Genomic DNA, 27143 nt, shown 5'->3' on the forward strand with positions numbered 1-27143 from the left:
ACACAGCCCACGCAGTATATAGCAGCCACGCAGTATATAACACAGGCGACATAGTATATAACACAGGTCACGCAGTATATAACACAGGCCACGCAGTATATAACACTGGCCACGTAATATATAACATAGGCCACGCAGAATATAACACTGGCCAGGTAGTATATAGCAGCCATGCGGTATATTATACAGCCCACGCAGTATATAACACTGGCCACGTAATATATAACACAGCCCACGCAGTATATAACACTGGCAACGTATTATATAGTACACGCAGTATATAACACTGGCCAGGTAGTATATAGCACAGCACACGCAGTATATAACACTGGCCAGGTAGTATATAGCAGCCACGCGGTATATAACACAGCCCACGCAGTATATAGCACTGGCCACGTAATATATAACACAGCCCACGCAGTATATAACACTGGCCACGTAATATATAACACAGCCCACGCAGTATATAACACTGGCAACGTAATATATAGCACAGCACATGCAGTATATAACACTGGCCACGTATATAGCAGCCACGCGGTATATTACACAGCCCACGCAGTATATAACACTGGTCACATAGCATCTAACACTCGCCAGGTAGTATATAGCAGCCACGCGGTATATTACACAGCCCACGTAGTATATAGCAGTGTGGGCACCATATCCCTGTAAAAAAAAAAAAAATTTAAATAAAAAATAGTTATATACTCACCTGCCGGGATCCAATCCAGCTAAGCTGTGGCGTAGGCGATGAGCGCGTGGCTGCCGCCATCTTCCGTTCCCAGGATGCATTGCGAAATTACCCAGATGACTTAGCGGTCTCGCGAGACCGCTAAGTCTTCTGGGTAATTTCGCAATTCATCTATGGGAACGGAAGATGGCGGAGGCCGTGCACGGCTCGGCGGACTACGGTTGGTAAGTATAGCAGTTTTTTTTATTATTTTTATCATTACATCTTTTTACTCTTGTAAAAAGTTGGGGACACACAGGATTAATAGCAGCGGTTACGGAGTGCGTTACCCGCGGCATAATGTGGTCCGTTACCGCTTGCATTAATCCTGTGTGAGTGGTGACTGGAGGGGAGTATGCGGGCGCCGGGCACTGACTGCAGTGACTGGAGGGGAGCATGCGGGCGCCGGGCACTGACTGCGGTGACTGGAGGGGAGCATGCGGGCGCCGGGCACTGACTGCGGTGACTGGAGGGGAGCATGCGGGCGCCGGACACTGACTGCGTTGACTGGAGGGGAGCATGCGGGCGCCGGGCACTGACTGCGGTGACTGGAAGGGAGCATGCGGGCGCCGGGCACTGACTTCGGTGACTGGAGGGGAGCATGTGGGCGTCGGGCACTGACTGCGGTGACTGGAGGGGAGCATGTGGGCGCCAGGCACTGACTGCAGGGGAGTAAGGAGGGACTAATCGGACTGTGCCCGTCGCTGATTGGTCGCGGCAGCCATGACAGGCAGCTGGCGAGACCAATCAGCGACGCGGTATTTCTGTTACGGAAGTTGGAGACAGAAAGACGGAAGTACCCCTTAGACAATAGACAATATTATATATATATATATAATATATATATATATATATATATATATATATTATACAGTTAGGGCCAGAAATATTTGGACAGTGACACAAGTTTTGTTATTTTAGCTGTTTACAAAAACATGTTCAGAAATACAATTATATATATAATATGGGCTGAAAGTGCACACTCCCAGCTGCAATATGATAGTTTCCACATCCAAATCGGAGAAAGGGTTTAGGAATCATAGCTCTGTAATGCATAGCGTCCTCTTTTTCAAGGGACCAAAAGTAATTGGACAATGGACTCTAAGGGCTGCAATTAACTCTGAAGGCGTCTCCCTCGTTAACCTGTAATCAATGAAGTAGTTAAAAGGTCAGGGGTGGATTCCAGGTGTGTGGTTTTGCATTTGGAAGCTGTTGCTGTGAGCAGACAACATGCGGTCAAAGGAACTCTCAATTGAGGTGAAGCAGAACATCCTGAGGCTGAAAAAAAAGAAAAAATCCATCAGAGAGATAGCAGACATGCTTGGAGTAGCAAAATCAACAGTTGGGTACATTCTGAGAAAAAAGGAATTGACCTGGTGAGCTTGGGAACTCAAAAAGGCCTGGGCGTCCACGGATGACAACAGTGGTGGATGATCGCCGCATACTTAATTTGGTGAAGAAGAACCCGTTCACAACATCAACTGAAGTCCAGAACACTGTATCTGTCTCTAAGTCAACAGTAAAGAGAAGACTCCATGACAGTAAATACAAAGGGTTCACATCTAGATGCAAACCATTCATCAATACCAAAAATAGACAGGCCAGAGTTAAATTTGCAGAAAAACACCTCAAGAAGCCAGCTCAGTTCTGGAAAAGTATTCTATGGACAGATGAGACAAAGATCAACCTGTACCAGAATGATGGGAAGAAAAAAGTTTGGAGAAGAAAGGGAACGGCACATGATCCAAGGCACACCACATCCTCTGTAAAACATGGTGGAGGCAACGTGATGGCATGGGCATGCATGGCTTTCAATGGCACTGGGTCACTTGTGTTTATTGATGACATAAGAGCAGACAAGAGTAGCCGGATGAATTTTGAAGTGTACCGGGATATACTTTCAGCCCAGATTCAGCCAAATGCTGCAAAGTTGATTGGACGGCGCTTCATAGTACAGATGGACAATGACCCCAAGCATACAGCCAAAGCTACCCAGGAGTTCATGAGTGCCAAAAAGTGGCACATTCTGCAATGGCCAAGTCAATCTCCAGATCTAAACCCAATTGAGCATGCATTTCACTTGCTGAAATCCAGACTTAAGACGGAAAGACCCACAAACAAGCAAGACCTGAAGGCTGCGGCTGTAAAGGCCTGGCAAAGCATTAAGAAGGAGGAAACCCAGCGTTTGGTGATGTCCATGGGTTCCAGACTTAAGGCAGTGATTGCCTCCAAAGGATTTGCAACAAAATATTGAAAATAAAAATATTTTGTTTGGGTTATGTTTATTTGTCCAATTACTTTTGACCTCCTAAAATGTGGAGTGTTTGTAAAGAAATGTGTACAATTCCTACATTTTCTATCAGATATTTTTGTTCAACCCTTCAAATTAAACGTTACAATCTGCACTTGAATTCTGTTGTAGAGGTTTCATTTCAAATCCAATGTGGTGGCATGCAGAGCCCAACTCGCGAAAATTGTGTCACTGTCCAAATATTTCTGGCCCTAACTGTGTGTATATATATATATATATATATATATATATATATATATATATATATATATATATATATATATATATATATATATATATATATATATATAGATTATGGTAATCCTAATTGACCTAAAACGGGACAGGTTTATTCTGATTTAGTGAGTGCGAGTGCATAGATTATAGATGAGGTTAAGTCTAAAAAATGAATAGAATCTCTACTGAATGTGGAAGTAAAGTGTAAATAAAAATCATTTTTATTAATTTTATTTGAAAATTGTAGCAGGGAGGTGTGAAGGATTACCCCTTCCTCCCACGTCACCAATCCGTGACGTCACTACACAGGTCCAGCTCTCCGGCGCCCCCTTTGTCTCTCAGGTCAGTAAAGGAACTGCACCTTGAGCAAATGGCCGCCGGGGAGACTGCCCTGTTACCCACACTGGGTATTCTAAGATTCGCAATCAGAGTAAAAGGATCAGCCCAAAATTAATTTATGATTTAATTGCCTTAAGGGCGCACTAGATAATTACAAGAAATATACAATCACAATATATCAAGAGTTACAGTCAGAGTACAATATAACAACAATAATACAAGGCTTAAAGGTATAAAGCTGGAGGTCAATTTACCAGGTTGAAGGTCGCTTGTGGAAGCTGGGGGCGCGCAGCATTCCGCAGGTCCAAATCTTAGTTGCCGGGCAGCCCCCAGAAAGCATGTGCTTGCTCCCCTCTGGCTGGCATACCCTGTTCCTTAAGATATCATCATCATGTTCTTCTGTGGAGTGAGACCCTCCCAGTGACCTCATCTTCTTCTTATACCTGGCTGAGCCCCCCTGCCTGCAGCTGGGTGGGCTTAGCAATCTCCACCCCCTCTGTCTCCCTGCAAGATTTATTCCAATTTCTAATAAATTGGATAACTTCCCTCACGATGATCGGATCAGCACACGGGCAGTACCAGCGCCTGTGGTTTGTTCTGCCAGTCGTAGTGGGATCAAACCTGGACCCATTCGGTCCCTGTGGGAGGCTGATCCCTACATCTCGGGTTTCAGATCTTCCACCGTCACGGGAGTCACACTGTTGGATGCACAATTTCTTTAGGGTAAGGAGAATATTTTTTATGAGCCTGTACCTCGGACGATGCGTCCATAATTCACAATTCCATGTTGGAGACGGTTCGGCTGGGCTGCCATAATAGATGTGTATCCAGTGGCCACTTGGCATGCGTGTTTTAATTAAGCCCCCAAGCATTTCCAAGCCCCCTGGTGGCGTGGTTTTCTCATGGAGCTTTGAAATACCGTCTACAGTTTACACTGAGCTCAGCCCGTTAGCATACTAATAGGAACTTTATTCATAGAAAAGGTGGGGGCCAGGAGCGCTCCTAGCTGCCGACCTGAGACCAGGAGACAAAATGGAGTCACGCCAATCTGTAAGTATGCCTGTTCCAAGATGGCGGCTGCTCCCTCATCACACCTCCCTGCTTTAGAGGGCGCTAGGGGGCATCACATTCCTGTGTTCCCCCATGCGCCCTTCCCCACCTTCTCCTTGCTGGAGCAACCCATCAGCATTACTATGGTCTCGGCCTCTCTCTCCCTGAGTCTGTCTCTGCCTCCTCTCTGAGGCTGACTCTGTCCCTCCTCTCTCTATCTCTCTGAGGCTGTCTCTGCCTCCTCCCCTGTCTCTCTCTGAGGCTGTTTCTGCCCCCTCCTCCTTCTCTCTCTGAGGCTGTCTCTGCCCCCTCCTCTCTGAGGCTGTCTCTGCCCCCTCCTCTCTCTCTCTGAGGCTGTCTCTGGCCACGCCTCCGGTGAGCCCTGCTGGACCGATACCCGGTACAGCCGTCCCTGGTCCCAGACCACCCGCTCGCGGTCTGACTCCCCGGGAGGCTGTGCCACCTGCTCCTTAAGAGCTTTCAGGCTAGCATCAGCTTCCAATGCTGCCTGAAATCCCTGACTCGATGTGGCAAGAATGGACGACACTGCCACATCCACCGTCAGCTCCCCGGGATCTGTCTCCTGGCCGCTGTCTGACTCGGCAGCCACTTGGTCAGAGAGGGGGAAGCCGTCGGACCTCTGCAAGGCTCCTTGGGCTCCGGCGCTCCCACTCCTGGTGACAGCGGCCACGACCACTGTGCCCATGGGTAGCGCCTGCTTCCCCCCGACTCCTGACCAAGTCGCCGGGTCAGGCAGACTTCCCTGCCCTCCTGACATCCCGGGTGTGGGGAACTCCTGCCCTGGGGTCTTACCTGGTGGCTCCTCTCCCGGGACGCCTCCTCCCCCATGGCCTGTTCCTCTTCCTGCAGGGGCCCTAGACTCAGCAGGCAGGATTCACTTAGGGGCCCTACACTGCCCATAGCAGCCCCTCCCTCCACCTCTGAGCTCTCCCCTACAGTCTCCTCACCTGTCCTCCCTGTGTGTGTGGTGTCAGTGCATGGAGTACCCTCAGGTTCCACTCCCTCCCCCACTGTTGGAGGCACATTCAACCCATCAACATTCACAGTAGAGACATGACATTCTTGGGGAGCCGAACTTGGGGGTTCAGTGGCCACATACTGAGACACTAGCCGCCCCAAATCGGTCCCAAGTAATACATTAGCAGGAATATTTGACGTTACTCCCACCTCCCGCATTCCCCTCCCGGCACCCCAGTCCAAAAACACCTTTGCGACAGGCAGCGCCGGTTCCACGCCTCCAATTCCGGAGACGGACAGGGTTCTCCCTGGCACCAAGTCTTGAGGGGACACCACCTCAGGACGTACTAGGGTTCGTTCAGCGCCTGTGTCCCGCAGTCCCATGACCGCGGAGCGGCCGATAGTGACGGGTTGGTAATTGTCCAGGGACCTCCCACCACCCCCTCCCACACATAAAACAGTGGACGGTTACGGGGACAGGGATGGGGGCTTAAGACGCTGGGGACATGCAGCCTTGAAGTGTCCCAGCTGGTTGCAGTGATGACAACGTCTGGGTTCTGCGTCTGGCCTGGAGAGGGCAGCAGGGGGGTACACCCCCTGCACTCTGGGGGCTGGGGAAACAGGGGCAGGATTGGGCTTACCCCTTCTCCAGGTGCTGCTGGCAGGCTTCTTCGGCTCAGGCGCCCTGTTATTGGCATACTCATCTGCCAGGGCGGCTGTAGCAGAAGCCCCCTTCGGTTTCCGGTCACGGAGGAACTGCTGGAGGTCCTCTGGGCAGTTCCACAAGAACTGTTCCATGACGAACAGTTCCTGGACCTCCTGGCGGGTGGTGAGCGCTAGACCCGAAGTCCAGTGCTCTGCAGCTCTCAGCAACGCCCGCATGTGGTTGGTCCAGGTGTCCTTTGGGCCCCGCTGCAGGCTCCGGAACTTCTTGCGGTAGGACTCTGGGGTGAGGTTGTAGTGCTGGATCAGCGCCCGCTTGATGCTGCTGTAGTCCTGCTCCGCCCCAGCAGGTAAGTCCCCCAAAACTTCCAGGGACTTACCCCTCAAACGGGGGGTCAGGTATCTTGCCCACTGATCCGGGGCCAGATGGTGTTGAAGGCAGGTCCTTTCAAAGGCCAGCAAGAAGGAATCCAGGTCTCCATCCTTCTCAAGCAGAGGGAAGTCCTCGGCCCGGACTTTGGAAGCCCTGGACTCTGGTGGCGCTGTGGCGTCCAGCGGGAGCCCGCGTTGAGCCATCTCCAGTCGGTGCTGCCGCTCCGCTGCTCTCTCTGCCGCTGCTTGCTCCGCTGCCCGCTCTGCAGCTCTCTCTGCCCGCTCCGCTGCCTGCTCTGCAGCTCTCTGCCCGCTCCGCTGCTTCACGGCGTTCTGCACGCTCGGCCTCCGCTGCTTTCTCTGCCGCTGCTATGAGTCTCATATAGGCGTCTTCATTACCCGCCTCGAGACGTGCCACTGCCGCTGCAACAAGGGCCGCTGATGTGGACAGGCTGGGGCGGGTAGGTGGTGGGTAGTCCCTTTCCGGACTAAGCACGGGTGGCTGGCTCCTTGGGGAGTCTGGGCTGAGCTCCCCCTCGCCTGGAACAGTACCGTCCACCACCACCTCCTCATAGACCATAGCACTGGCCTGCGCCCTCACTGCACTCCTGGTGCCCTCCGCCATTTTTGGAACCTCTGGTTACTGACACAGCTGTAACCCCGACCTTGCACACAACTTATTATATCTACACTCTGACCGTCTAGTGCTGGGCTGACCTTAAGACCCCAGCAGTGAAAGTTACTGCTGGTAGTCTTTAGTGTCAGGGAGTAGGGGTCCCACGCACACTATTACTCTGATCCCACGTACGCTGCCACCACTGTGAAAGATTTCCCCTTCGTCCCACGTCACCAATCCGTGACGTCACTACACAGGTCCAGCTCTCCGGCGCCCCCTTTGTCTCTCAGGTCAGTAAAGGAACTGCACCTAGAGCAAATGGCCGCCGGGGAGACTGCCCTGTTACCCACACTGGGTATTCTAAGATTCGCAATCAGAGTAAAAGGATCAGCCCAAAATTAATTTATAATTTAATTGCCTTAAGGGCGCACTAGATAATTACAAGAAATATACAATCACAATATATCAAGAGTTACAGTCAGAGTACAATATAACAACAATAATACAAGGCTTAAAGGTATAAAGCTGGAGGTCAATTTACCAGGTTGAAGGTCGCTTGTGGAAGCTGGGGGCGCGCAGCATTCCGCAGGTCCAAATCTTAGTTGCCGGGCAGCCCCCAGAAAGCATGTGCTTGCTCCCCTCTGGCTGGCATACCCTGTTCCTTAAGATATCATCATCATGTTCTTCTGTGGAGTGAGACCCTCCCAGTGACCTCAGCTTCTTCTTATACCTGGCTGAGCCCCCCTGCCTGCAGCTGGGTGGGCTTAGCAATCTCCACCCCCTCTGTCTCCCTGCAAGATTTATTCCAATTTCTAATAAATTGGATAACTTCCCTCACGATGATCGGATCAGCACACGGGCAGTACCAGCGCCTGTGGTTTGTTCTGCCAGTCGTAGTGGGATCAAACCTGGACCCATTCGGTCCCTGTGGGAGGCTAATCCCTACATCTCGGGTTTCAGACCTTCCACCGTCACGGGAGTCACACTGTTGGATGCACAATTTCTTTAGGGTAAGGAGAATATTTTTTATGAGCCTGTACCTCGGACGATGCGTCCATAATTCACAATTCCATGTTGGAGACGGTTCGGCTGGGCTGCCATAATAGATGTGTATCCAGTGGCCACTTGGCATGCGTGTTTTAATTAAGCCCCCAAGCATTTCCAAGCGCCCTGGTGGCGTGGTTTCCTCATGGAGCTTTGAAATACCGTCTACAGTTTACACTGAGCTCAGCCCGTTAGCATACTAATAGGAACTTTATTCATAGAAAAGGTGGGGGCCAGGAGCGCTCCTAGCTGCCGACCTGAGACCAGGAGACAAAATGGAGTCACGCCAATCTGTAAGTATGTCTGTTCCAAGATGGCGGCTGCTCCCTCATCACAGGAGGTTTCACCTCCTGACCAAAAAAACGCACGCAAAGATCCGCACGCAGCCTGCCATTTGGGAAGATATAACGGTAATAATCAACTCACTTTCCTACGTATAGGTTGGGGTAGCTAGATGTGAACGTGATATAGCTGTACCCCACCGCTGAAGGTAATATTCCTTTCCATATTAAAATAAAATTGTGGGTTAAAATAAATTCCATACAATCCCCAAGTAAAAACTATAATCAAAATAAGCAATTCGTAACACTGCGGCCAATGTATTCGACTTGGTCGATCAGAATTTGTTTAAAAGTATTCAAGAAAAACTTGGAAGCTTCGCATTCTTTCTTATGTTCTAAAGATATAGAGTGCTCTTAGTGGGAGAAACAAAATAGGAATTTTGTGGGTGTGTGATACCTTTTAGGCTATGTTCCCCCGTTGCAGAATAGAAGCAGATTTTTCCTCATCAAAACCGCACACCCTTGCCAGAGAAAACACATGCAGATTTTGATGCGTTTTTGACACGTTTTTCATGCCTTTTTTAAGCGTTTTTCAGCACAAATAAAGTTGGGAGAAAAAAAAGGCTCGTATGAGGTCATTTCCTAGTCTAACCCCTCGTCTCCATTTTATTTTCTTGTTGGATTCAAGATAACCCTAACCCTAACCCAAAAATCATTACAGAACCCTTCATATCACACATGGTTATTATTTTGAAGATCGGTGAGTTCTATCCCTTTTCTTCTATAACTGTGGAGTGGATGTACATGTTTTTTTCTGGAGAAGCACACGAGATCTTAAGGTATTGCATGTTATTGCACTGTACACCTGACAGATATAGGCCCAGCGGTATCGGCGGTACCGTCTACTTTCGTGTTTTGAAATGAATCTTATAATTAAGTAGCTTTTGTTAGGAAAAATTCAGAACTCTAGGGATTAAATTAAAGGCTATAGTTGCGGAAAAAAATTGTGTGGGCTTCCGCGCAATTTTCTCCACCAGAGAGGGAAAGCCAGTAAGTGAGTGCAGATATTAATAGCCTAGAGAGGGACCATTGTTTTTGCCATGCCTCCCCCCCACCGACAGCAAAAAAAAAAAATCAGCCCCCATCAACCCCAGAAAAGGCGCATCTATAAGATGCGCCTTTTCTGGCACTTGGCCTCTCTCATCCCACTGCCGTGTAGCAGTGGCATATGGGGTAATAATGGGTTAATGTCACCTTGCTATTCAAAGGTGACATTAAGCTGGATTACTAATGGAGAGGTGTCAATAAGACACCTATCCATTATTAACCCTATAATAGTAAAGGATTAAAAAAAGACACATTAATTACAAAATCTTTTAATGAAATAATCACACCAGGTTTTTGACAAAATTATTTATTAAAAAAAAAAACATTGTTCTGTAAAAAAAAGAAAGAAAAAAAACAATATCCAGTCAGGTCCCACGCTGTAAATACAAAGGGTTAACTAGTTTACAACGGGGACCCGGTGCTAATGCTACCGACCCCGCTGTAAACCACTTCAGAATTAATTAAATCATCTCTGCGCAGGCTGACCGGGGATGAACTGATTAGCGTGGGAAAATTTGCCACACAAGTTCACCTATGGTCAGCCGGGGAGTCCGTGCAACCGCAGTGAGTACCGCTGATGTCTTCGGCTCCCAACGAGTCCCACACATTATCATCCTGTCCTCGATGGGGCTCACAATCTAAATTTCCTATCAGTATGTCTTTGGAATGTGGGAGGAAACCGGAGAACCCGGAGGAAACCCACGCAAATACGGGAGAACATACAAACTCCTCGCAGATGTTGTCCTTGGAGGGATTTGAACCCAGGACTCCAGCGCTGCAAAGTTGCAATGCTAACCACTGAGCCACCGTGCTGCCCCTTATATATGCCTCTAGTATAAGAAGGCATTTGAACAAATCAACTCCAACAGCCCTTCCCCCTCCCCCATATAAGGTTTCACCCCTTATGAAAAAGCAATTAAAATAACTAGTCAAGTAAGGGATTGGGAGATCATTTGTCATGTTGTGTTTACATCACTTTGTTGGGCCAGAAATAGACAATCTTGTTCAATGTTAAAAAGGGACTTTAATAAAATAGGACACGATCTCTATTTGGATGGAAGGTGGCAAGCTTTGACTTATCGCATCATTGAGCCCATAAAGCCTCATATTTTCCATTTGAATGGTTCTCAAATACTTTTCTCCATTGAAATAAGCTAATTGACCTTGTTAAGAAATTCTCTTTTGGTAGGTGGAAGCTCCCGTATCCAATGTTGTGCGATAAGCTTCTGAGTCATATTTAACATACACACTACCGCGGTTTTGTGTGGTTCAGAAGCATGGAGGTCTTCAATAGTGATGAGCGCAAGTGCTCATTACTCGAGTTTGCCTAGGGTGCGTGCGCAAGTGACATCTTCAAGCAGCCGCATATTTCAAACATGGGCAATCCCGGCATGTTTTGTGGCTGTCTGACAACCGCAAAATATTCAGCCGTGGGGACTCTTAACATGTTTCTCGAGCACCCACGATATTCGGTACATACCTGAGAACCCTCGTCAAACTCAAGTAATAAGCACTTGCGTTCATCTCTAGTCTTTATCATATCCTAGGATACATATGAACGGGGAAAGATAAACATTCACAGTGTAAATTCTGTTTATCAAAGTATGTCCGAAAATTGCTTGATCACACCATTATCCACAATTTTTGAACCACATCTTATACCCTTACGTTTCCAATGCCCAAAGCCCTCCAAACTACAAAGTTCTAGGAGCCAGGGTGTATCTCAAAGGGAGGAAACCTTAGTACACCCTTTTTTGTGACAGATTTTAAATGTATACATCAGCCATCTTTAGGTATTCTGAGGTTCTCCGATTTCAAGATGAAAGCCAATAAAGGAAGATCTGTACAATACAACGTTAATAGTATTAAATAGCAGTTATACTTCTAAATTGTTGAAGTAATAATGAAAAAACAGACAGGAAATCCACCAGGGAAATGTTCTACATCACAATCAAAACATAACTTGGCATGTGGAGAATAGTTAAGGATATTTATGAGACTCCCTATGAGATTTTTCCTTTTGTTGTTCATTTTACAGAAAACCACTCATTGCCACTGTGTACTACTTGCTTGTGTTCTTTTGTAGACCCTTGACCACAAGCATGTAATAGAGATTCGTTCATTACTAGCTTTTTCCCCTGTGTGCACTTTCTTAATGAAAATCATTTTAACAGACTTTTCGTCCCTTTTGTTGAGGGAAAACAGGGACATAACAAAGCCAGCCTCTGTTGGAAGAATATGTGGCCTTTCTTCTAGTTTCTTTCCAGTTTTTATTAAATAGCCATCACATGAAGTTTCCTGTCGAAGTCTACCCTTGCATGACCAAAATACTGATTTTTCAGATGGGCCAATTTATTATCTGATATATCGGTAAATGTATTTGTTTCATTCTATGCAAATCCTAGACCAAAATAAAGTAAAAGCAAGGAAAACAAAACAGGCAATAATATATATACCATCTAATCATGATGTCCTAAACTGAACGTGAAATAGAGATAACATGAGCCTGCAAATGGAATTGTGTCGAACACACCAATGCTGAAAAGCAAACAACCACTAAGAAATGGTGGAATAAAGTCCAAAGAATAATTTTAAATAGCTTTATTAAGTATAAATATATAGACAACAGGCACTTGGACAATAGCGGGTTAAAAATTGCCGACAAACTACATGGAGCACATGGAGTCAGACAAACCTCCCCATAAGATCCACTGAATCGCCAAATACTGGAAGGAGGCACCAATGATCATAACCCTGCATGGTCCATACTAGTAACAGTGTATTGCGTATTAAATCAGGAACACACAGGTAAAAATTACATACACGTAGGTTTGTGCACACCAGTATCCGAGAATAGTGACCCAGCTGGATAACATACCGGTAACGTAGTATGGGGACGTGTCAGCTCCAACCCACCCCGATGTGCGTTTCGGAGTGTTCCTTCTTCAGGGGGCGTGCCATGACCCATCGGAGCGTGTTATTTATAGCAACCGTGAATAAACTTGAGCCAATCCGCATCTACCTTACACTCAACACGGCACATTAACCGGCCGCCGGAAAGCATGGGCCCATGCAATCCGGCGCCAGACAACGGACCGGAAGTGAAGGAGGCAGAGATCTGAACTGCGCATAAGCGGAAGTCTACAAGTGGCCATTTTGGAAATGGGTAAAACGAAAACTAGCCCTAACAAGCGGCAAATTAATCAATCACACAAGGTAAACAAGGAAACAAAATAGCAAAAACAAGTATTAACATACACACTAACGTGTGAATGTACGAAGGCACACAAAGCACAAATAATACTAATAACAAAATGTATAAATACAGAATACAACCTATACGCCCATATAGCGCATGCGTACTCCTACATAAATATACATAAATCCCTACATATGCCGATCTGGTTTGAAATATAATTACAGATCATGTATAAATATGGCTACAAATCTATACATTGTTATATAATTTTCCAAATTATACATTATATTAGACGTATAATAACAATTACAGCAAAAGACAAAAAACAAGCATAGGCAGCAGACAATAACAATAAACATAAAAAAGAACTCCAAAGGAAAAATACCAAGAAATGTCTATATAGAACACATAGACCTATATGTCCAAAGGAAAAAGTTCATGTATGGATATGTAGATATGCATGTAGAAAAGCCGCGAAGACACTATCACGTGTTTCTCAACGCAAGCAATAAATAGCCAGGTCTTTCACCGGGAAGGAACAACCACGGGAAGGGCAGCATCCAAAAAAGAAAACCACCTATGCCAAAACATGGTATCCATCCACAGACAGGTGTTTCGGGGTATTTGCCCCTCATCAGTGTGGAGTAGGAAACTGGCTATTAGGAGCCAGTGGAAGCCCTGGTTCAGCGCGAAACGGCCGTCGTCAGCACCTGCTATTGCATGCTCCTATCCTCACTCTCCCGGCCATGATATTTTATTGAGATTTAATAAAGGATGGAATTTTGAAGATCGGTGAGTTCTATCCCTTTTCTTCTATAACTGTGGAGTGGATGTACATGTTTTTTTCTGGAGAAGCACACGAGATCTTAAGGTATTGCATGTTATTGCACTGTACACCTGACAGATATAGGCCCAGCGGTATCGGCGGTACCGTCTACTTTCGTGTTTTGAAATGAATCTTATAATTATAATCTTTATTTTTATATAGCTCTAACATATTCTGCAGCGCTTTACAGTTTGCACACATTATCATCGCTGTCCCCAATGGGGCTCACAATCTAAAGCATTGAATGCGGAGAATCCACTGGGAAAAAACTCGTGTTTTTACTGTTTTTGCAGAAAAGCACATGTGTATGCAGAATCTGCACATGATTGTATCAATAAGGTTTTATCAAACCAAATACCAGGGCGCATCAAAAACAAAATAGCTGACTTTAAAACATGACACACCAGAAAGAAGCAAAAACCGCAGCGTCAAATACACGATACAAAACACACTCAAAATGAAAGAAACCCAAGTAACTTAATTTAGCAAATAAATGCTGTGAGGCAGTGACCGGTGTCATATGTGAGGGTCGCTATGTATCCCCCAGGATGTGCTTAGAAGCATATTAGATCCGCTGGAGTGCACTGTGCTCACAGCAGGTTGTCTGTGAGACACAGGGAAGAATAAAAGTGAGTGTGAACTGGGTTAAGTTATTTGACCCAGAAATTATTCAGGAAAACCCGGTATGGGCTTTTATTTTTGAAACGGACTGCAGGAAGGTAGTGGGGCCGGTCCGTTTCCTCCAGCCCAGATCTTATAGTGGCCCATGGCCATAGAATCTGGAGGAAAGAAAAAAAAAACCCTGCAAGAGTTTGGGTGTGTCAGTATTGGTCTGGGAGTCAGACCTAGCAGGAGGCTTATGAGGAGCTCTTTCCGTGTGGAGCAACACGGGCCAGGCAGAGCCTAAAAAGCCTGATACCCCAGCGTACACAGTGGTGTAATACGTTCACGGCAACGGATTGTGGACTGTCTTTGTTTTTCCCGGCTGCATACCAAAGGACTTGTTTGCTTATGTTTTCGGTTTGTGAGTATGCTATAAAATAAACAAGACTTTATTTTGAACTTTATATGGGTCACTGCCTTCTCACTGCACAGCAAGGACATCACTGCATCACAATGCAGAAAATGTGCAACACCAAAAGCTCACCAAATACTCATATTGGGAACGCAGCCTTGCAGCCACACTTTCCATAAAAGGGTGATAGGGTGGTTTCACATTTGCGTTTTTTATTTGCGTTTTTGTGGTAAAAAACGCATTCGTTTTTTTCCCCTATATTTAACATTAAAAATGCATGCGTTTTTTTGTATGTTTTGACACGTTTTTTGCAATGCATGCGTTTTTTTTCTGCATGCGTTGTGTTGTAGAAATGCAACATGTAGTATTTTTAGTGGCTTTTTTTTGCCGCAAAAAAATGCATTGCTGTCTATGTAAATGCATGCGTTTTTAACCACATGCGTTTGCATGCGTTAAAAACGCATGCGTTTAAAAAAAAAAAAAAAACACTGATAAACCACCCCACACCATAAAATTGATAAAGGGATCCTAACCCTACCCCTAACCCTAATCCCATAAGGGTAGGGTTAGGGTTAGGATCCCTTTAGGGTTAGGGTTAGGATCCCTAACCCTACCCCTAACCCTAGCTCTTTCTGTTTATAGTGGGTTTTTTACTTTATTTTGATGATTGGCAGCTGTCACACATTTATCTGCATGCGTTTAAAATACGCAAACGCATGAAAAAACGCATGTAAACGCGTCAAAACGCCGCGTTTTTTTCACCACATGCAAAAACGCATGCGTCAAAAAAACGCAGCGTTTGCACGCGTTTACATGCGTTTTTTTCACCATGCGTTTTTTTTAAAAAAAACGCATGCGTTTTGAAACACCAGTGTGAAACCAGCCTTAACTAGCAGTAAAGTTCCTTTTAATACAGCATCTAATTTTCCTAAGATTCTGATGGTCTTCTTTCTGGCACAGAACAGATTAGAATATTGAGTCTTCCCTAGTGTGCATTTCTTATCCTAATAGATAATGGAGTATGTTTGATAAACTGCCTCCTATCTTGTCCCTTTATTATCATACCAAGGAATGTTACCATGTAGGTGAATTTATTGTTAATTATCGTTAGTAACCGTCTATCCAAATAACACTACACACTGCCTGAATAGTGCGTGATTTATAAATATATAAGAAAGTGACCATTTAAACCGACTTGCCATTGCTACATTGTATTGCATATAACCTTTGACATTTATTCTTTTGCTTCTGTTTTCCTATGTAGAATCAAATTGTAATGAGCCAGAATCCTTCAATCTGAGGTAAGTCCTATCAGAACTGATCACTCGCACATATAATCCGTAGGGTGCATTCACATTGCGTTCTGGCACCTGTCCATTGGTCCCATTGGGGCTTATGTAAAACCGGATTCTGGCGTCTGCACAGACGGGGCCATAGACCATAATGGTGCCGACAGAAGACCTGTGAATTAGCCAGGGCTGGATCAAGGTCATCATTGCTGCGTGACACAAACACAATGTCGTGCCACGGCTATGCTTTTCAGTACTTTGAGAAAATTGTTATAGAGACCCATGCTACCCAAGTATTTTCAAATGGCAATACACTGTGCCCATTATAGTTTATGGGTGCGTTCTTTGTATATAGTATCAGATCTACAATTGAAGTGTCATTCATAAATGTGGTTTACTGTGCTTTTTCACTTTGATCATTTTTGCAAATATTTTCACTGTGCTCCTTTTGGGGAATATGAATCATATTTAAAATATATAGAATTGAGGAAATGCATATTTGTAACTAAAAACACATATAAAATATTTTTCCTGTATTTATGTTCATTACATACAGCCCTCCCAGAGATGAACATGTTGACCATTCTAGCTCTGAACATGAGGACCTCAGCGACTCTCCAATCAGGTCTTTTGTATCAATCTCAGAAGCCACAGATTGCCTTGTTGACTTCAAAAAACAGTTCAGCCGCCAGCCTGGCGGCAGAAGAGCCAGTCGCCGGGGGCGTGGGAAGAGACGCCGAATCTGACTACAGCTCTATATGTTACAATTCCGGACCAAATATTGACTGTTGGCACAATCTGTAACACACAACTTGTCGTTTTACAAGAAGGAAATCCAGTATGATGTAATACACAAGAACATATTAATTTTCCACTGAAAGGATATACCTTTGTCATCATATGCAGCTACCTAAATTTGTGGAGTTTCATGCTTGTGTATTATTATAATATTAAGCAATACATTGCTTGGTAAAGTGCCTGCAATTGTAAAGTTATAATTTTATGTGATATTTTATTTCCTTATGATACACAATGAAAGTTTATATTTTCTGCTGAAATTATACCACGTCAGTAACAATATTGATGAAACAATAAAACGGGATCGAGTTCTATTTATCATTGTGTACATTTTACTTTGTCCACAATTTTATTTTTATTTTATTTTACCTAGGCGCTTTACTGATATAACCATCATTGTCCCCATTGGGGCTCATAATCTAAATTCCCTATCTGTATGTCTTTGGAGTGTGGAAGGAAAGTGAAGTACCCTGAGGAAAACCACACAAACATGGGGAGAACATACAGACTCCCTGTAGATGATGTTCTTTGTGGGATTTGAACCCAGCAGGTATAGTTAAGTTCAGAAATATTTGGACAGTGACAGAATCTTCTTGATTTTGGCTCTTTGTCCCACTAACTTTTATTTTAAATTAAATAACTGAGATGCAATTGAAATGTGGACTATCGGGCTTAATTAAAGGGGTTTATTAAATATATCTTGTGAAACTGTCACGATGTGACACGACATAACCGGGGTTCGTTTAGTGGATGGCGCAACACACTAACAACGGGATGGAAATGGGGAGAGGAAGGCCCTACTGATAGGAAATCAGGCATTGTCACCACCTGAGCTAAAATCTGAGCCTGTCCCTGCACTCCCCTAATGCCCTAAGTGGGTCCTTCTCTCCACCGTTTTCAGGAACCTCGTCCCTCGCTGTCACCTAGCACTGCCCTGGCTAGTGCACTAGCCAGCAAGGGGCGCTAGCCTCAGCACTGCAGATAATACCACACAGGGGACAGTGACACACACGAAAGGGACAGGGTAAAAACACAACTTCGCTTCAACCTCCTTTGCTGCAGCGCAGCACACAGCAGAATAAAGGCACCAGAATCACGAGCTCATGAAACCAGCTGATACACCACAGCAGCCAGTGAGCTCCTTCCTCCAGGCTTGGTCACTGTAGATTGCTCTAAGGCCGGGGTCACACTTGCGAGTTCAATCCGAGAAACTCGCATCAAGTATCAGCAATGCCGCCGGCACTCTGGAACGGAGCGTTCAGCTGCATAGAAATACATGCAACCACACACACTCCGATTCCAAGTGCCGGGACTTGATGCGAGAGACTCGCGTGAGTTTCTCGCATTGAACTCGCAAGTCTGACCCTGGCCTATCACCGACAGCCAGCTGATACATCAGGTGACCATTTAAAGGATGGTGCAAGTAGTCACCACCCACATCAGCTGACCTAGCCACACTGCAGTTACAGCTCATTGCCAGTGGGGGAAAACTGATACTAACCCCCGCTGGTCCTGAAAAGAAAAAGCTATATTGAAAACAGAGTGAAACCAGAGCTGCCACGATTCCAGACATGGATTTGGTCACTTCTAAAATTTCTGCTACCTCTCTGATGGATTTCTTCTTTTTTTCAGCCTAATGATTGTCTATTTCTGTTCCATTGAGAGCCGCTTTAACCGCATGTTGAGTTCACAGCAACAGCTTCCAAATGCAAATGTCACATCTGCAATCAGTTCCAGACCTTTTACCTGCTTAATTGATGATATCTGTCCAATTACTTTTGGCCCTTTTAAAAACAGGCATTTACATATTAAAGAGCTGTAATTTCTGAACCCTTAATCCAATTAGGATGTGTAAACCCTAACAATAAAGCTGAGAGTTTGCACTTTAAAGGTACCTTCACACTAAACGATATCGCTAGCGATCCGTGACGTTGCAGCGTCCTCGCTAGCGATATCGTTTAGTTTGACACACAGCAGCGATCAGAATCCTGCTGTGATGTCGCTGGTCGGGGCTAGAGGGCCAGACCTTTCTTTGGTCGCTGGCTCTCCCGCTGACATCGCTGAATCGGCATGTGTGACACCGATTCAGCGATGTCTTCGCTGGTAACTAGGGTAAACATCGGGTTACTAAGCGCAGGGCCGCGCTTAGTAACCCGATGTTTACCCTGGTTACCATCCTAAAAGTAAAAAAACCAAACGCTTCATACTTACCTACCGCTGTCTGTCCCCGGCGCTCTGCTTCTCTGGTCTGGCTGTGAGCACAGCGGCCGGAAAGCAGAGCGGTGACGTAGCTATTTCTAAACTTTGAAGTTGGGCCCTATTCAAATATCGAGCACTTACACTCTAAATGTAAAAAAGGCAAATATAAGAACAGGTGCTTCGCATGTACTATATTGTGCAGATATTGTTTCAACCATGTTCAAACTCACCTGTGGCAAGTAACAGGTGTGAGCAATATGAGAATCACACCTGAAACCAGATAAATAGGGGAGACCTTGACTCAATCTTTGAATTGTGTGTCTGTGTTTGCCACACTAACCATAGAGAACAGAACGATAAGAAGACATGAGAACCAAAATTGTTGAAAAATATCAACAATCTCATGGTAACAAGTCTATGTCCAGAGATCTTGATGTTCCTTTGTTTATAGTACGTAACATAATCAAGAAGTTTACAACCCATGACACTCTAGCTAATCACCCTGGATGTGGACTGCAGAGAAAAATTGATGAAAGGTTGCAACGCAGGATAGTCCAGATGCTGAATAAGCAGCCCCAATCAAGTTCAAAAGAAATTCAAGCTGTCCTGCATGTTCAGGGTGCATCATTGTCAGCACGAACTATCCGTGGACATTTGAATGGAATGAAACTATGGCAGGAGAATCGGGAGAACCCCACTGCTGACACAAGAGACCTAAAAAAAAATCTAGACTGCAGTTGCCAAAATGCGTGAGTAAGCCAAAACCCTTCTGGGAAAGTGTCTTGTGGATGAAACCAAGATATAGATTTTTCATAAAGCACATCATTCTACTGTTTACCAAAAATGGAATGAGGCCTACAAAGAAAAGAACATAGTACCTACAGTCAAATATGGTGGTGTCATGCTTCTGGATTCGAACCCTTAAGCCTGTGTTTTGTGGTTGGCTTCTCTATTCACGGAGCCACAGCAGACACAGCTTTTCCTGGGTGTTTAGGTTCTGCTAAGCTTAACACAGGTGTTTTCATTTTGCCTGCCCTATCACCTTTGTGGTGCTGCTTTATATTCTTTCCCCCAGCTGTCATTTCCTGCTGGTGATGGTCTCATTTGGATGTTCAGCCATTCTCCTGTGTTTTAAACACAATCAGTGAAATTCAAGCAAGAGTTTATCTCTTTGCTGTTTCTGTATCCTTTCTCTACACCTATTTTCTGTTTCTTTTTGAGAATTAGGAGGCATATTATCTAACTGTACGATCTTTATACCTTATTTTGTATTCAGTGGTTTATTTTGCTCACTCTCTAGTATCAACTTTTTCAGTACACTTTCCCTTTTGTAAGTAATTTTACACTGCTCTCGGGTTCTTTAGGAGGAATGTGAAGTGCTTGATGGCCTTTCAGGCAGCTTAGGTGAGAGTTGCCATCGTCTAGACTATGGTTATGGCTATCTCATAACACAGGAACCACTAGAAACTGCGTGGTGAGGATCTTTAGTCTGTACAGGAACTGGCGGTCACAGTTTTTAGCTTTACTGATTAACCTGAGTGAGTTTCTACACTAGCATAACAAGTAGGTTCAAATATATTTTGGAGTTGTTTTGCTGGCACTGGGTGCCTTGACTGTGTGCAATGCATCATGAAATCTGGACATTACCAAATGATTTGGGGTCACAATGTACTGTCCAGTGTCAGAAAGCTGGGTTTGCATCCTATGTTATTGGTCTTACATCAGGACAATGACCCCAAACATAATTCAAGGCACCCAGAAATGGATGGAAACCAAGCACTGGAGAGTTCTGAAGTGGCCAGCAATGAGTCTGGATTTAAATCCCATTGAACATCAGTGGAGAGATCGTAAAATTGGTTTTGGGAGAAGGCATCCTACAGATACAGTGGGGGAAATAAGTATATGATCCCTTGCTGAATTTGGAAGTTTGTCCACTGACAAAGACATGAACAGTCTATAATTTTAAGGGTAGGTTAATTTTAACATTTAGAGCTAGAATATCAAAAATAAAATCCAGAGAATCACATTGTAGAAATTATATACATTTATTTGCATTTTGCAGTGAGGAAAAAATATTTAATCCCTCTGGCAAACAAGACTTAACACTTGGTGGCAAAACCCTTGTTGGCAAGCACAGAAGTCAGACTTTTTTGTTGTTGATGTGGTTTGCGCACATGTCAGGAGAAATTTTAGTCCACTACTCTTTGCAGATCATCTCTAAATCATTAAGATTTTGAGGCTGTCGCTTGGCAACTCAGAGCTTCAACTCCCTCCATAAGTTTCTATGGTGTTAAGGTCTGGAGACTGACTAGGCCACTTCATGACCTTAATGCGCTTCTTTTTGGGCCACTCCTTTGTTGCCTTGGCTTTATGTTTTAGGTTATTGTCTTCCTAGAAGATCCAGCCATGACCCATTTTTATTGTCCTGGCGGAGGGAAAGAGGTTGTCACTCAGGATTTATCAGTACATGGCTCCATCTATTCTCCCATTGATGCGGTGAAGTAGTTCTGTGCCCTTAGCAGAGAAATATCTCCAAAACATAATGTTTCCACCTCCATGCTTGACAGTGGGGATGGTGTTCTTTGGGGCATAGGCAGTATTTCTCTTCCTCCAAACACAGCGAGTTGAGTTAATGTCAAAGACCTCAATTTTTGTCTCATCTGACCACAGCACCTTCTCCCAATCACTCACAGAATCATCCAGGTGTTCATTGGCAAACTTCAGATGGGCCTGCATAGGTGCCTACTTAAGCAGGGGGGCCTTGCTGGGCACTGCAGGATTTTAAACCTTTACAGCGTAATGTGTTACCAGTGGTTTTCTTGGTGACTGTGGTCCCAGCTGCCTTGAGATCATTAACAAAAGTTCCCCCATGTAGTTTTAGGCTGATCTCTCACCTTCCTCATGATCAAGGATACCCCACAAGGTGAGATTTTGTATGGTGCCCCAGATCAATGACGACTGACAGTCATTTTTTATTTCCATTTTCTTACTATTGCACCAACAGTTGTCTCCTTCTCACTCAGCATCTTACTTATGGTTTTGTAGCCCATTGCAGTGCAGGTCTATGATCTTGTCCCTGACCACCTTATAAAGCTCTTTGGTCTTGCCTATGTTGTAAAGGCTAGAGTCTGACATTGAGTTTGTGGACAGGAGTCTTTTATAAAGGTGACTATGTAAGACAGTGGTCTTTAATGCAGGTAACGATTTGATTAGGAGCGTCTAATTGGACTGTAGGAGTCAGAACTCTTAATGGTTGGTATGGGATCAAATACTTATTTCTCACTGCAAAATGCAAATTGATATCATTTATACAATGTGATTTTCTAGATTTTATTTTTGCTATTCTATCAACGTTAAAATTAACCTATCCTTAAAATTAGACGGTTCATGTCTTTGTGAGTGGGCAAACATATAAAATCGACAAGGGATCAAATACTTATTTCCCCCACTGTATAAGAAACGTGGAGCAATTTGAAAAAAACCTGTCAAATTCCAGTTGAGAGGTTAAGAAAATTGTTGATGGTTATAGGAAGTGATTGTAGTTATTTATTCTAAAGATTGTGCAACCAAATATTAAGCAGTGTGCCAACAATTTTGCCTGGCCCAAGGTTGGAGTTTTGTGTTAAATTATGTCCTAATTGCTTCTTTATTTTGTTTTTTATAGTGTTGTACCAATACACACAAAGGAATTAAACGTGTATAACAAAACGTGTAACTGCAATAATTTTATGGGAGAAGAACTTCATTATCTGGAGTATTTTTAAGGGTGCCAACACTTTTGACCATGACTATTTCCTAATTTTGTTGGAATCTCACTGCAAAAGAATGAACTGTCTTCTGCACCATATTAATGATTCTCCTAAAATTCTCAATATATTAAAGGATCATGTAGGACTAACTGGGCACAGTATATGTCTGCCACTCTCCAATATACCAAACATTTACACTGTATATCCAGAACTTGATAAAATCCTTATGTCACAGTCTGCGAACGGTTACTGTTTTTTTATGTAAAGTGGGCAGGTATGGAGCGACTATGGGAAAGATTATGCTGAGCTTAGTACCATTCACTAGTTGGGGTGCACAATCTATTTTGATGTTTACTTCAACTACCTAAGCTTGCCCTGGGTAGAGCACTTTGAGGTCTGCTATTATTGAGTCACAAGTGTTTCGACACATTTAAAAGAAAAAGATTAATTAAGAACGTGTGATGGGTCACAGTAAAGACACTTGTGAGCTGTAATTGCTTAATCACAGATTTTCACTCTTGACGTCATTTTTGTTCAGTTGGGCAAGTGCTGCTAATAGAGCTGAAGGCCGTTAATATTATCTACATCGAGCCATGGTGACTTGATGGATGAACGCTCTGTAGGAAGATCAATCTTGTTCAAGCCTACATATGTCTACCAGGGTCTTCTAAATTATTTTGAATAGTATATCATCAGGTTGCTAGTCTTCCTCTTCGCCTTGTTCCTTCTATATTTCCGACCATGATGTCCTTCTCCAGTGATTGCTCTCTTCGTAAGATGTGTCCAAAATAGGCCAGTTGTATGTTGGCAATCCTTGCTTCAAGTGGCATGTCTGGCTTGATTTGTTCCAAAATTAATTTGTTTGCATAACTTTCTATACTTGTCATTGAGGAAGATTCTATCTTTGCCAGAAATTAATACACTGCCGGGTATAGGCCAGAGTACAGATTATTAAAATGTATGAGGTTTCAGAGAGATTTTCCCTTTAGCTCGTATGGTATTTTGCTGCTCCTTTCCTAAAGCGAATGTGCTTGGTGGATATTACTAAGCATTTGTCTGCAGTCTCTGTTTACAGGGACATCTGTGAAATGACAGCCACTGAAATGTGCAATGATGTTTGAAATATTCATATCAAATCGGTTCAATGCAATGTCGGGAAAGTGTTTAGCTCATGTCTGTCTGCATCAAGGCTCATTTCGTCTGCAACTCCCCGGGGTCCTCTTAAAAAATGCAGCATCCTTAATAACCCATATAATTCCTTAGCAAAACAGGTAAAGTATATGTCGTCAGCTTAACCACTATGCCACTTCATTTCTGGAGAAGGGAAAAAAAATTATCTGGGGCTATTGAAAGTTACTTGCGACTGGAGAAATGCTCCATCTCTTCATTCTATGGATTGTGAAATTGCCAATTACTTTTCTTATCTCATTTACAAATGTCACATTATAGCCTATAATTTTATAGCCATGTATATGTACGTTCTTTTGGCTGATCATCAAAGCGAGAGATCCATATAATGAGATATCAGTCTCCCATGTACTATATTGTGCAGATGATAGAGGGCACAATCTAACTTGCAGCTATCTCAGAATATTTCTTCATGAGAATGCTTAACACCCACACAATTTTTTTTGTATTTTCTTATTTTGTGAAAGTGAGGAAACACAATGGGGGGAATGTATTCATTTGTATTGACACTTATAGTGTCTCGAAAAAGTATTCATACTCTGAACTTTTGCACATTTTTCACTTTACACCAACACTATTAAATGTATTTTGGAATTTTATGTAATATACAGGTGCTTCTCACAGAATGAGAATATCATCAAAGAGTTAATTTATTTCAGTTCTTCAATGTAAAAAGTGTAACTCATATATTTAAGTGTTTATTTCTATTAATATTGATCATTATGGCATACAGCCAATGAAAACCCCAAAATGCATTATCTCAGTAAATTAGAATAATTTACAAAAAACACCTGTAAAGGCTTTTAAAAAGGTCCTTTAGTCTTTCAGTAGGCTCCACAATCATGGGAAAAACTGCTGACTTGACAGATGTCCAGAAGGCAGTCATTGACACACTCCAGAAGGAGGGTAAGCCACAAAAGGTCATTGCTAAAGACTCTGGCTGTTCACAGAGTGCTGTAGCAAAGCATATTAATGGAAAGTTGAGTGGATTGTTAAGAAATAGTGATGAGCGAGTGTACTCCTTGCTCGAGTTTTCCCGAGCACGCTCGGGTGACCTCTGAGTGTTTGTTAGCGTTCGGAGATTGTTTTCATCGCCTCAGCTGAATGATTTACAGCTATTAGCCAGGTTAAGAGCATGTGGGGGTTGCCAGGGAATCCTCACATGTAATCAAGCTGGCTAATAGCTGTAAATCATTCAGCTGCCGCAATGAAAACTTTCTCTCCGAACACTAACAAATACTCGGAGGTCACCCCAGCGTGCTCGAAAAAACTCGAACGAGTACACTCTCCCAAAATTTGGGGAGATTCACAAGGAGTGGACTGCTGCTGGAGACATTTCTTTAAGAGCCACCACACACTGACGTATCCAGGACATGGGCTACAAGTGTCGCATTCCTTGTGTTAAGCCACTCATAACCAATAGACAACGTGGGAAGTGTTTTGCCTGAGCCAAGGAGAAAAAGACTGTTGCTCAGTAGTCCAAGGTTTTTTTTTCATATGAAAGTATATTTTGCTTTTCATTTGGAAATCAAGGTCCCAGAGTCTGGAGGAAGAGTGGAGAGGCACACAATCCAAACCACTTGAGGTCTACTGTAAAGTTTCCACAATCGGCCTGTTTGTTGGGCTCTCCATGCATGTGTTGTGACCGTGACACATGCAGCTGCGGCGCCATCCACGAAGCCGGGATCCCACTGCAGCTTATTCGGTAAGCGCTATAGCTTGCCGAATAAGAGGGAACCTGAACATATTCGCTAAACTCTAATCAAGACCAAAGTCAGCGCAGCCATCTACCAGGAAATTGTAGACCACTTCATGCTTCTCTCTACCGACAAGCTTTTTGGAGATGGAAATTTCATTCTCCAGAAGGATTTGGCACTTGTCCACACTGCCAAAAGTATCAATACCTGTTTTAAAAACAACAATATCACTGCTTCATTGGCCAGACAATTCGCCTGACCTTAACCCCATAGAGCAGTGTTCCCCAACTCCGGTCCTCAAGAGCCACCAAGAGGTCATGTTTTCAGGATTTCCTTAGTATTGCTCAAATGATAATTGCATCACCTGCACAGGCAGGTATTCCATCACCCGTGAAATACTAAGGAAATCCTGAAAACATGACCTGTTGGTGGCTCTTGAGGACTGGAGTTGGGGAACACTGCCATAGAGAATCTGGGGAATTGTCAAGAGGAAGATGAGACACCAGACCCAACAATGCAGACAAGCTGAAGCCTGCTATCAAAGCAACCTGGGCTTCCATAACACCTCAGCAGTGCCACAGGCTGATCGACTCCATGCCACGCTGCATTGATGCAAAAGGAGCCCCGACCAAGTATTGAGTGCATTTAATGAACATACATTTCAGTAGGCCAATATTCCAGATTTTAAAATAATTTTTCAAGCTAGTGTTTTAAAGTTTCTAATTTACTCAGATAATGACTTTTGGGTTTTCATTAGCTGTAAGCCGTAATCAACATTAACAGAAATAAACTCTTGAAATTGATCACTCTGTTTTTAATGACTATATAATATTAGTTTCACTTTTTGTATTGAAGAACTGAAATAAATTAAATTTTTGATGATATGATTTTGTGAAAAGCACCTGCAGCAACACAAAGTAGCAATTATTTGCGAAGTATAAAGAAAATTATAATAATAATAATAATTTTATTTATATAGCGCCAACATATTCCGCAGCGCTTTACAAATTATAGAGGGGACTTGTACAGACAATAGACATTACAGCATAACAGAAATACAGTTCAAAACAGATACCAGGAGGAGTGAGGGCCCTGCTCGCAAGCTTACAAACTATGGGGAAAATTATACATAGTTAAAAAATATATAAGTTTGAAAATGGTGACATGCATTTGTATTCAGCCCGCTACATCGCAACAGCTTTCATCTGGCAGGCCCGTATCTGCCCAAAAACGTTTGTCAACAACAAAAACAGTTTTAGGACAGCGTGCAATGCCTGAAAATGTGTTCCGTAGTAGGAGGAGTGTAGTGTGGAAATTTTTTAACCAAGATCCGAATGATCAGTGCAAAGTTATCTGTAAGAAATGCTCAAAGACCTTTAGCAGAGGGAAGAATCTCCAAAATTTAAATACAACGTGCATGCTTAGACATTTAACCAGCATGCACTTGGAAGCCTGGACTAACTACCAAATGTC

The 27143-nt window shown here is 43.8% G+C and overlaps 1 protein-coding gene across 2 annotated transcripts in view; it reads left to right on the plus strand.

Annotated features, from left to right (window-relative positions):
- Window positions 1-17155, plus strand: part of UIMC1 (ubiquitin interaction motif containing 1) — a 219413-nt gene extending 202258 nt beyond the window's left edge. For both annotated transcript variants that reach the window (XR_011320708.1, XM_069764179.1), the window contains exons 13-14: window positions 16015-16051; window positions 16596-17155. Coding sequence is in view for 1 of the 2 variants with exons in the window: in XM_069764179.1 (XP_069620280.1) it covers window positions 16015-16051; window positions 16596-16785 (227 nt within the window). In the remaining variant the exon portion in view is untranslated. The remainder of the gene's footprint in view (window positions 1-16014; window positions 16052-16595) is intronic.
- Window positions 17156-27143: the final 9988 nt, after the last annotated feature.

The sequence above is a fragment of the Ranitomeya imitator genome, chromosome 4, assembly GCF_032444005.1.
Source record: "Ranitomeya imitator isolate aRanImi1 chromosome 4, aRanImi1.pri, whole genome shotgun sequence".
In the NCBI taxonomy this organism is placed as follows: domain Eukaryota; kingdom Metazoa; phylum Chordata; class Amphibia; order Anura; family Dendrobatidae; genus Ranitomeya; species Ranitomeya imitator.